We start from the raw sequence: 12,111 nt of genomic DNA, 5'->3' as shown, positions 1-12,111 counted from the left end.
TGTGAAAGGGAGCCTCCCACTGGTAAATTCTAGTAAACTGGTGAGGTTCTATCGAGGCTTGCATAAAGAGGCGAAAGGTAAGGCTTTATACAAATTTTATTTTACCAAGTGCTCTTACCACCTGAGCCAACCGTACGAGTGACGCATCAGCTGTAAATCTTGGTATGTCTTGTTCAACTCTCGGGGTGTGGAAAATTTGTATATTTAATCCCAGAAGTGAGGGAAATCACTTCAATATAACACAGTTTGTTATGTCCATCCATCGATGCTTTAGTTTGGTATTTATAACCATTGCCTCTTACGCAAGAGGCGCCAGTTCTATCTCTCTTATGATGAGCTCTTGTGATGAAGGAAAATTGTGAATTTAAAAAATTCAAAGGTTGGTTGTGAATTTGATCAATTCTCACTGGGCTCAAAAAAGCTGAACATATTTCAATATTCAAATTTTCATCAGACATAGGCTGCCCAAGTTTCTTACTCATTATATATTCCATTAAGTTTTTCTCGCCAATTTTCTCTTTGTGTTGACATTGTGCAACCAGTTCCACTCAAGTTTTTCTATTTGTAGTATGACATCACTTACTTTTTCCTTTTCCTTAGTTTTATCTCCCCATCTGTCATGCAATCTTATGCGTAAGCACCTTGTAATAAAAAAATTAAGATATCAAATTTCTAACATGATTCACTAACTACTACTATTGATACTATTGATCAGCCAATACCTATCATTGTCATCATCATCAGCCGGAAGACGTCCACTGCTGGACAAAGGCCTAGCCCAAAGATTTCCATGATGATCGGTCCTGCGCTGCCCTCATCCAACATATTCCGGCGATCTTGACCAGATCGTCGGTCCATCTTGTGGGGGGCCTACCAAAACTGCGTCTTCCGGTACGTGGTCGCAATTCGAGGTCTTTACTGCCCCAACGGCCATTAGTCCGTCGAACTGCCACTTCAGTTTCGCAATCATTTAAACTATGTCGGTAACTTTGGTTCTCCAAGACCTTACCTATATTACGTTGAAATTTGTCTCCTAAGGGACTATGTAGTGGTGCAAGAATTCATAGTTCTTCCAAGGAACACGGAAGGGTGTCATACCAGATGACTTTCTTTATTTTCTATTATAAGGTCAATTAATAGCATCCGTTTCAAGCAAATTTCAAATCATCATGGAGCTTACCTTAATCTACCTATTTATAAACTATCAGCGTAAACCCATTAAGTTCTATAAATACAATAATTCCATTCCATCTGAAATTTACAACTGACATTAAAGTCTTACAGAATTCAATACGAAATTACTTCGCCTTTACTACACTAAATCACGGAATCTTCTCGATAATGTATTACCAAGGATATCGTCTAGCTTCAATCTACCTCGCGTGGTGGATATTGGTTGGTTTTATCGTTATTTTTACACCGTTGTTTCATTTCCAACGAAAACTTTTATAGTATTCAAATATTTTCATAGCATGAACGAATGGATCATTTTTGCGAAGACACCCTCACAACTTTCAATGAAAATACAGTATTTTTAGGATTTTGAACACAATAAGAACCAGTCACTATGTATATTATTCGGGTATCATTGAATCGATAAGTACAATATTCATATTTTTGTGCAAAAAGAAAATATATTTGGCAGACCAGATGACATGTTAGAAACTTAAAAAAGTTATCTATTTATGATAAATATGCATTAAAGTTAAATTTATTCACTTATTAGCCCGGTATCGATGACTCCATTCCCAAGCTTCGGTATCATTTAGGATATATTAACCTTTACTATGCAAATCTTTTTTCTATTAATAGCTCCTTAGAATTTCACCACCTATTTATTTCACACATTTTCTGGAATTCAATTGTAGCATCGTACACTTCGCCCAACAAAAGACTTGACTTATCCGACTAATAGGCAGAAAGACATATAAAGGTAATATTTATTTTATAATTATTCAAATATATTTATTTTCTGCGACATCGAATCAGAAATAAGGATATCCGCAGGAGAACCAAAGTCACCGACATAGCGCAAATCTTTGCGAAACTGAAGTGTCAGTGGGCAGGGCACACAGTAGTTCGACGGGCAGATGGCCGTTGGGACAGTAAAGTCCTTGAATGGCGATCACGTACCGGAAGACGCAGTGTTGGTAGGCCCCCGAGACAAGATGGACCGACGATCTGGTGAAGATCGCCAGAATAAGTTGGATGAGGGCAGCGCAGGACCAATCATCGTGGAAATCTTTAAGGGAGGCCGTTGTCCAGCAGATGATGATGATGATTTATTTTTCTAAAATTTGAGAAAAGCCGCTCGTATACCTATGTAGATACATAATATTATTACGAGAGGCATTACATATTTTAATTTCTTTAAGCTAATTTTTTGGGTGTGATTCTCTAGAGTTTAAGTTAATAATTACGTGATTGGAGCTCTTTTACAGTACAAAAATTAATATTGGTTGCATTATCTCATAATAATATTTAATAGGTATTAAAGAGGGTACTTTAAATTTAACCCACATCCTTTCCACCTTAGGTAATTTATACGTCTAGATAATCTCTTGCCTTTAGACCGATAAAAACCGGCCAGGAATATTACTTTAGTTTGCGTGACAAGCTACGTCTTACACTCGCGATTTGTATACTTTGTGTTAGTGTGCGTGAATTTCTCAAATTAGAGACCTGGGATCAATGGCAGAGCATCCAGAGTACATGGTGGGAGTACCCACATTGAAAAGTGGGTGTGCATTCCTTTCTTCCGCCATTTTCTATATAAGCACGAAGCGCACCACTTTTTAACCTTTAAATACAGTCCACTCTTTATTCGAATCATTTTTTTTATTCAAATCATCTCTAACCGCACCGCAAAATAGGACATAATACGGTGAAAATCACTAAAGTAAACTAGTCTAGCTGACAACGTCTATGTGAGTTAACTGTCCTAACTATTTTAACCGTGTTTGATGCAGAATTATACTAGCCATTGTCGTTCAGAAACCACAATAGGGCCAGGATATACAATCAATTATTATATAATCTATTATCTCTTTTATCATACAATTCCCTCAATTATTTCCGTAACGTTCGTAATAAATACCATTTACGCAACTTGAAGTAAACACAACGGGTCATTGAGTACGTACGAACAGCCGGCTCTACAAAACAATGCCGAAAAGGTAAAAACTCGAAGGGATCTTTTTCTGTTGGTAATATATAACTTTCGCAACGGAGGACAAGCGTTCGTTTTTCGTAGTCAGAGAGCTTGAGATTTATATTTAATGATTTTTAAATGTATATAATTCAATACGCGTCAACTTCACATATATTATTAGAATGCTTTCATGATCACGAAAATGAATGTATAGTTTTATTTTTATTTCTCTCTGAGTTGCAGAAAGCTTACAACTTAGTTAACAAACATAACTTAAAATTACTCGACCTCTGGTTTATAGATGTACATAGGCTTCTTGTTAGTTTGACCTCGCTAAGAGTACTGCAGTCATGCGTTTTCCGTATTTCCTAAATATCTAGGTGTAAAATCACTAAAAAAAACATTGCTATAGTATCTACATACAATTTACTTCATATTGGTATAATATGCAAAGACTAATTTTATTTTAATTAATTATTCTTAATAGAGATAATAATAAAATTACTGTTTATTTATTGGTCTTGACTAACCACATTATTTATCGATAAAAGTCTTTTCATTATTATCAAGCAAGATGAAAAAAAAATATTTTAAAATTTTATTATAAAAATGTGTAACACTGTTCCGTTCAAAAATCAAAGTCCTCTCACCGAAATGTTATAAATTGAAAGTGTTGATAAAATAAAACTTAATATAACTAACAAATAACTCATTTGTAAACCGAAATCTTTATCAATACAATTACAATTTCAATACCATATACTTAAAATATACTTGTGTATAATCGACCTGTCAGCCTGATTATGTTATTTAGTAATACGGCTTTGCTCACGTTTTATCAGTGTGGGTGCCGACTAGTTTCGGACCATTCGGAGATCCTTCATCAGGGTGAGTGTAGTGGGTTCGCGATAACGTTCCGTCTCTTACTGCGGACTTGTGCTCGTAGTGCGCGGCTGGACAGGGCGGGGGCGAAGGGTGAGATGTCGGTGATGATGAGCAGAATATCACTTACACACACTATAATAATAATAATAATACTTTGTTTCATCTCTTTTTTACACTCACTGTAAATAACTTAATTTACTAAATTTACAATATTTTTTGTATCATACTAATTATTAACATTGTTTTGCAGTGATATTAAAAGCCTCTGACCCTGAAACTAGTTAAAACTGTATCTTCGGGGTCAGTGATTCCTCGACAAATAACAAACGAAATAATTAATAATGATAAATCGAAATTAAATTTGTATATATATATATATATATATATATATGTGTGTGTGTGTGTGTGTTTAATACTTAGTGAGTAGATTACAGTAAACTTTCCGTTTCTGAATATGATAATTGTTTAAGATATTATTGATACTATGTTACTCTTGGTCTCTATGGGTGCACAAATATACACACAATGTCCACGACGTGCGTAGTATATGAGCTAGCTAGTTAAATGAAACTCAAAACACTAAGGAGCTATTCCCAAGTATGACTGACTGCATACGGCTTCATTCAAAATCAGTTACAGTAACAATAGGGACTCTATTTCCTTCTCTATCTGGAATAGCCTGGCAGTAAGCCTGGATATAGAGAAGGCCTTTGATCGTGTATGGCACAAGGCGCTCCTCTCCAAACTTCCATCATTTGGGCTTCCCGAGAGCTTATGCAAGTGGACCTCCAGCTTCCTCACTGGGCGCAGCATACAGGACGGGTATTGCTCGAACCCGAAGCCCGTGAATGCTGGAGTGCCCCAAGGCTGTGTGCTGTCTCCCACGCTGTTTCTTCTGCATATCAATGATATGTTGGACATCTCCAACATTCATTGCAATGCAGACGACAGCACTGGTGAAGTGTATACACGGGCCATGCAGGTTTCTCTCGGGAAATCGTCGACCAGTGCCGGGAGAAACTTGTGTCTTCTATCGAGTCCTCTCTTGAGAAGGTCGCGGAATGGGGAAAATTGAACCTTGTCCAATTTAACCCCCAGAAGACTCAAGTTTGCGCGTTTACCACTTAAAAAACCCCATTTGTCGTATCGCCGCTCTTCGACAACACTTCCCTCAAAGCCTCGCCTAGTATCGGAATACTGGGTCTCGAAATCTCGAGCGATTGCCAATTTCGTGGTCATCTGGAAGGCAATGCCAAAATAACAATAGCGACTCTATTTCCTTCTCTATCTCGCTGTATCTCCGTTGGAATGGTCCAAAGGAGGATGCGTAGATGAAATATAAAGCGCTGCGATTGACAAATGAAGAAAATATAGAAGAACAGAAACATAACAAAAGCTATAAATATCCGGCTCGTCTTAACACTTGTTTATCCTATAATTTGTATGCTGCAGAGACGTGGACGCGACAAGTCGAGAAAAAGAAAATTGATGCTCTAGAGATGTTGTGCTGGAGGAGAATGCTGGGAGTTTCATGGACAAAAATTCGCTCCAACGTCTTCCATTCTCCAAGAATTTGGCATAAAACAATGCCTGTCGGTGTTAGTACAGAGTCGCATACTTAAGTTCTTCGGATCCACGGATCCCGGCGCGAGAGGAGTCCATCAAGCGCCTTGTCGTGCAGGGCAAAGTGGAGGGCACCAAAGGGCGAGGAAGGTCACCCAAACGATGGACCGACCAAATTAATTCTGCTGTGGACGGTCGATTGAACGAGTGTATCAGGCTGCTGGCCGGCGGTGACAAGTGGTGAATGCTCGTGGGGCGAATCACATCTGCCCCAAGAGATGTTATTTCGTGATGCAAACGACCGCTCTGCCAAGAGTATCACGAAGAAGAAGAAATATCTCCGTTTGAGATGTGCTATTTATTTACTACAGCGCCTATATTAGTCGTGAAACAGTAATGTGTTAGCATTACTGTGTTTCGGTCTGAAGGGTGCCATAACTATTACTGGGCAAATGAGACTTAACATCTTTTGTCTCAAGGTGACGAACGCAGTTGTATTGCCGCTCAGAATTTTTGGGCTTTTCGAGAATCCTGAGCGGCACTGCATTGTAATGGGCAGTGTGTATCAATTACCATCATTTGAACGTCCTGCTCGTCACGTCCCTTGTTGTTATAAAAACAAAAGCTTCCCTCTTGCAACCATTGTTTGTCTATAGGCTAGTATATTCTAAGTCAATGGTCAAATAGAGTTTGCAAAATATTTAATAATGCAAGTAAATAATAAATGGCTCAGATATAGTATTGTGAAGTTTTGAATATTTTAAAAATGATTAAGAATAGCTGAGGACAGCGACATTCTTCTGATGTTTGCCTCGTGAAAGCATGAAAGGTAACGAGACGACTTGATATTACAAAGGAAATATCATTTATTTCAAACTGCATTTTGGAATTGTCTTTTCAATTCTTCTTTGGGCAGTATACTTAAGTATTTGTAAACATTAGTATTATTTAAAATGTGCAATTTAAAAATATGTATATCTGAAATGAATGCAATAAAAATTTAGCAAGAAATATTTTCATAAAAAGAGTAGGAATAACAAAGAAATTTTGTGTAGCCTATGGTATTAGATTAAATTTAGTTAAGTATACAATTTTTTGAATATGATTGAATTAAACTTTTAGTTTATAGTGAAACGGAATAAAATAGCTAATGAAAGGTACCCGAAATCTATTTTCCAAGTTCAAAATTTTATTAATTTAATTTATTATAGAAAATTATTTAAAAAAATGTTAAGTATTACCAGTAAGCTTAAAACATATGTACTTATTAGCCATTAACAATCATGGCAATAAAGAACATAACCCATCTCCAATTACAATCACGATACTCGGTCGATGTCCGCTGGTTAGTCCGAGGTACCTAGAATTTATAACTACTACGGTGATAGAACTTTTAAAAACGTCTCCGTATTTATTAAACAGCTTGCTTGAGGACTTTTGCTTAGATTTTTCATTATATTGTTATCTATAATTGTTAATTACACATGTACAAAATCAATGTCCTGATAAGCATTAATGTCCAAACACTTTTGCGGGACTGGATGCTAATTTAAGATTCTTTTTGAAAATGATTAAAAATATAAATAAAAATATGATGTACATGAAATATCATATTATGTAATCGAGGCGTTTCCTATATCGTAGATAATAATGTTCATAAAATTTTCTATTCATAGATCTGATTTATACTAAACTTTCTGGTTACTGCGATTCATTTACGTGGATGCTATAAAGCATACTAAAAAGAAGCCTTTATGTTGTCCAATGTATAAAATTTAATTATGTACAGATAAACAAACAAAAATTCTTTTTAATGCTTTTTTCGAATCGGTAGTGTGTGTAAAACACACAGCAAGCATTATTTCAACAAAAAAAATATATATTCAAAATCACGGACTAGTAAAAAATAAGGACTCCGTGTCACCTTACATAACAGTGTAGCACCAAAACAAGCCGATTAACGTGTACATACATGTAAATACATAGCCCCACGCACACACACTACTACTTATGAGAATTGTCATCGTCTGTGACAGATCAGTTTGCGTCTCGATAAATCATTTTAAAATGCCGTCGTGCGTTGTGGAAAAGTGTAAAAACGATAATATATAAGTATTTGTGGCCATATACGATTATTTATGGGAGAAAATATTGTGTAACTAGTATACCCCGTAACCGCACACACACTAGCACAACGGTGCTTCACTTGCTAATATCACGGCGCGGAGTCCTTCTTTTTTTACTCGTCCGTGTTCAAAATATAGTTTTCACTTTGTTACCATTTATTTTTTCTGCAATAAATTAAGTATTTTTTTATTTCGTTACACAGAGAAACGAAAAAACATTCTAAACGATTATAATGGCTTTTCCATTTAATCTGTCGGCTGGGATATAACATATAAAGGTGTTCTCGCAAATATTAAACAAAGAGTAAGCTGCTATCCTCATCCTCAAAAACTAAATGTTGTAACATTACCGTGCACATATTATACACTCGAAATATGTAAGTTTGTAAGAAAACACCCAAATCTTTATACCAAAATCATAAACGTGCCCCGGCACAACACACCTCGCTATAAAAATAATAATTTGCAATCTAAATCTAAATTAACATTACACAGATCCGGTCCCTACCCAATGTCAGCTAAAATTTATAATAAGTTACCAGAACACTTAAAAGCCGAAACCAATATTAAAAAATTCATAAGCTCTTTGAAAAAGTTACTTTTGGAAAAATGTTACTATTCTATTAATGAATACCTAGAGGAAAAATATATTTGAATGTCTGCTCCTCTGTCGTTCATTGCTATGCCTTTCGAGGTTCATGTGATAATTATTTAGTACTACAGTTTTGTTCAGTTATTAAGTCACATGTAATGCAATTTAAATAAACAAATAAAAAATAAAATAACTATTTTGGTAATACTTTAAATCAGACGCAAGGACCAGATGTGAGTCTTGTCCGGAACACGAGAATCACAACTCTATTACATATATTTGTAAATCCTATTACTCCACTTCTGAATATCTAAATGATCGGACAGCCTGGGACTAGATTGTGATTATTTTATAGCGATAGAAATGACTGTACAATATTGTATATTTTTATTGAAAAGAGCGCAAAAAAAGAATGCTGGGAGAGTTTCTTGCGCCGCTTCTTCTCTCTCAGAGCGCCATTTGTTTCCGAAGCGGTAATAGTATCTAGTAGTATAAGAAATGACATCAAAAAGAATTCTAAAGGAATCAATTTTGAGAAAATAAATGCCTTTTATGCCTTTTATTGATTTTCCTGCCCATAGATACTTTGAAAATTTTATAAACGTGCAAGCATATTAATATAAACCATATTATTACAGTCGAACTATTTCAATCACGTAAATTTTGCTGTTTTTGCGGATTGAATTCCGATGCTTAGAAAATGCTATTTCAACTGCTTACCCTTACAAGCAGATATAGTGGTTAATAATTTATTTTCTGCTATAGCGAAGATCATATAAACACAGTCCAAAATTTTACTGAAATTGTCAAAGTGAGATCGAAAACGTTAAGGTGAAAGCTTTCTGTCAAGAGACTTCCGGGAAAAGTGTTTCGCGTCTCGAATATACATTTTTCTCGTTTCAAGAGCAAAACAGAGCACGTATCATATTTCGTATAACGATTGAGAAAAAAATTGGTTAACAATTACGGTATTCAAAATGGTTTGCTTTATGCATTTTTTTGTTATTAATTTATTAATAATATACAAATTAACATAATGTTATTATATAATAATATATTGACACACTTTTTACACAAATTATCTTGCCCCAAGTTAAGCATATATAGCATGAGTTATGGGTTACAAGACAATGATATATTCGATTCAGAATTCGATTCGAACCAGACTAGCTTAGTAGGTGGGATCGCTAACCACTCGGCTATACAGGTTGTCATATATAAAAAGCCCGCTGAATTTCTTGCACCCATTCTTCTCAGGTCTGAGGCAGTCTCTTTTGAATGGATGGTAGTTTTTATAACTATCGCCTTAAGTAGAGTCTTCGCTAACGAACAAGCTTAAAACCAATTATTTAACCGTAAAAATATTTCACGGCTGATATTCAATCACAATGATTCAACCACTGGTCAGACCAAACCTTAGATTAAGGATTGGTTTCCGCTGCGCTCCAAATAGATACCGCACTATCTAAGAACCATAGCTTTTTTATTTCGGCAACTATTAGATGCTTGCGTGCGCGGCATCTTGACACTCGATGGCATCTTTCAAACTTTGTAACATACGCTTCATGTTATTTATTTTGTAATTAATAAAATACAAAATACTTACTGATGATATGTGATCCCAGTGTCTTTCTTATTTCTTGTATTATTATTTTTATAAAGTTGGCATTTTAGTTTCAATTATTAACTAAGTTTAATAGAACACATGGCACGTCAACGTCATACATTGTTCGATTCGGCGTAGTATTAGTTGCCTCACTTCACGACTACGCCTGCGGTATCTAGTTGGAGCGCAGCGGAGACCAATCCTAAATCTATGTTAAAACTTTACTTTTACATAAAAACCTAATAAAAATACAATTACACGTTTTTTAATGAAAATAAGTGACGAGACGAGCAGGACGTTCAGGTAATGGTAATTGATACGCCCTACCCATAACATTGAAAAACCCAATAAACTCTGAGCGGCACTACAATTGCGCTCGTCACCTTGAGACATAAGATGTTAAGTCTCATTTGCCCAGTAATTTCACTAGCTACGGCGCCCTTCAGACCGAAACACAATAATGTTTACACATTTCTGCTTCACGGCAGAAATAGGCGCCGTTGTGGTAGTGGTAGTATGATATACAAAAAATGGCTATGTCGTAAATCCTACTACTCCACAGCTGAATATCTGAGTGATCCGACAGCCTGGGACTAGGTAATGATTATATTATAGCAATAGCAATGAAAGTACAATATTCTATATTTGGTTAAAAAGAACGCAAAAAAAAGCTGGAAGTGTTTCTTGCGCCGCTTCTTCTCTCTCAGAGCAGAGTTTCCAAAGCGGTATATTAGAAATGACATCAAAAAGAATTGTAAAGGAAACAGATTTGAGAAAATAAATGCCTTTCATGCCTTTATGTCAAATTCATGAGTTTAAAATCTATGTCATTTTAATTGTTATAGATAAACCTGTATGTAAGAACAGTTTGAGTGGAATAGTAGGCGCAGCTATAAATGAGGCTGCCAAGGTTCTATGTGAAGTTGATGCATTCCCTCCACCGAAGAATTTCCAATGGACCCTCAACAATACTTTGGGAACTATAGAATTGGACAACGTAAGTAATAATACTAATGTTTTATATATTTATATACTTAGATTGAGGATTGGCCTCCGCTGCGCTCCAACTAGATACCGTACTAACTGAGAACAATAGCTTTTTTATTACTACTACTTGTATGAATTAATTTTAATAAAAATAATTTTTAAATCATTTAATTTAGTGTTAATATCGAATTAATTAAGTAAAATACATTAATAGAATCTTATGTTATAAAATAATCAACAGTGTTATTGTGTAATAAGTTTATTTTTATATAACTTTAGTTTCTTGCGCCCGTTCATCTCAGGTCTGAGGCAGTCTCTTTTGAATGGGTGGTAGATTTTGACGTTCAATAAGTGATTTTAAATCCTATTTTGAATAAAAATATTTGAATTTGAATTTGAATTTGTAGCTTGTGTGCGTGGCATATTACAAATTTTGTAACATACGCTTCGTGTTATTTTACATTGAAAATACTTACTGATGATGATATTATGTGATCCCAGTGTCTTTCTTATTTCATGTAGTATTATTTTTACAAAGTATTACCACGCAACCCGGCATTTAGTTTCAATTATAAGTAAAGCTTAACAGAACATATGGCATGTCGACGTTACACATTGTTCGAGATGGCTCGAGTACGCCCATTTGAGCGTAGTATTGTCTTTGCTGGGAGAATCTTTGATTTTAAGACATAACGAATTTTAAACATAGAATGACATTCGAAAATCAATTCAAATTTACAGTTGTCAGTATGCGAATGAATTAAGAATTATATTTAAAAACTGACATTATTAAAGACTGACATTATAAATATATTTATAATATTTTTTATTCGCAACAACGAGAACTACATTCAAATGATGAGGCAAACTCAATTACCAATCAATACACAAATAATATTCGTGATACTCTTGAGAATTAAATTTGAAATATCAGCTGTTATTCTCAGAGGAGATACGGGAATGAACGATCATTAAGCATTTCTACTAACACACAAAGTTCTGAACCCTATGCAAATAAGTATAAAAATAGTTTAATAAACCATAAAATCATGCTTTGGTTGAAAAATAATGAATGAAATGTAAAATTAACATCAATTCGTATAGATACGATACATGGATTTTTTTATAAATTAACATAAATCTTATTTTGCAAATTATAAAATGGAAGAATTTGATCAAATTAAATGTATTGTCATCGGTC

At 34.9% G+C, this 12,111-nt stretch overlaps 1 protein-coding gene across 1 annotated transcript in view; it reads left to right on the top strand.

Moving 5' to 3' along the window:
* LOC126975889 (nephrin-like) overlaps positions 1-12,111 on the top strand; it is a 291,725-nt gene that overhangs the window by 245,488 nt on the left and 34,126 nt on the right. The window contains exon 11 of the mRNA XM_050823989.1: positions 10,769-10,920. Within this exon, the coding sequence (XP_050679946.1) occupies positions 10,769-10,920 (152 nt within the window). The remainder of the gene's footprint in view (positions 1-10,768; positions 10,921-12,111) is intronic.

Source organism: Leptidea sinapis, chromosome 38 (genome assembly GCF_905404315.1).
Source record: "Leptidea sinapis chromosome 38, ilLepSina1.1, whole genome shotgun sequence".
NCBI lineage: Eukaryota > Metazoa > Arthropoda > Insecta > Lepidoptera > Pieridae > Leptidea > Leptidea sinapis.
The sequence above is the reverse complement of the archived record's forward strand: the minus strand, read 5'-3'. Positions and strand labels throughout refer to the sequence as shown.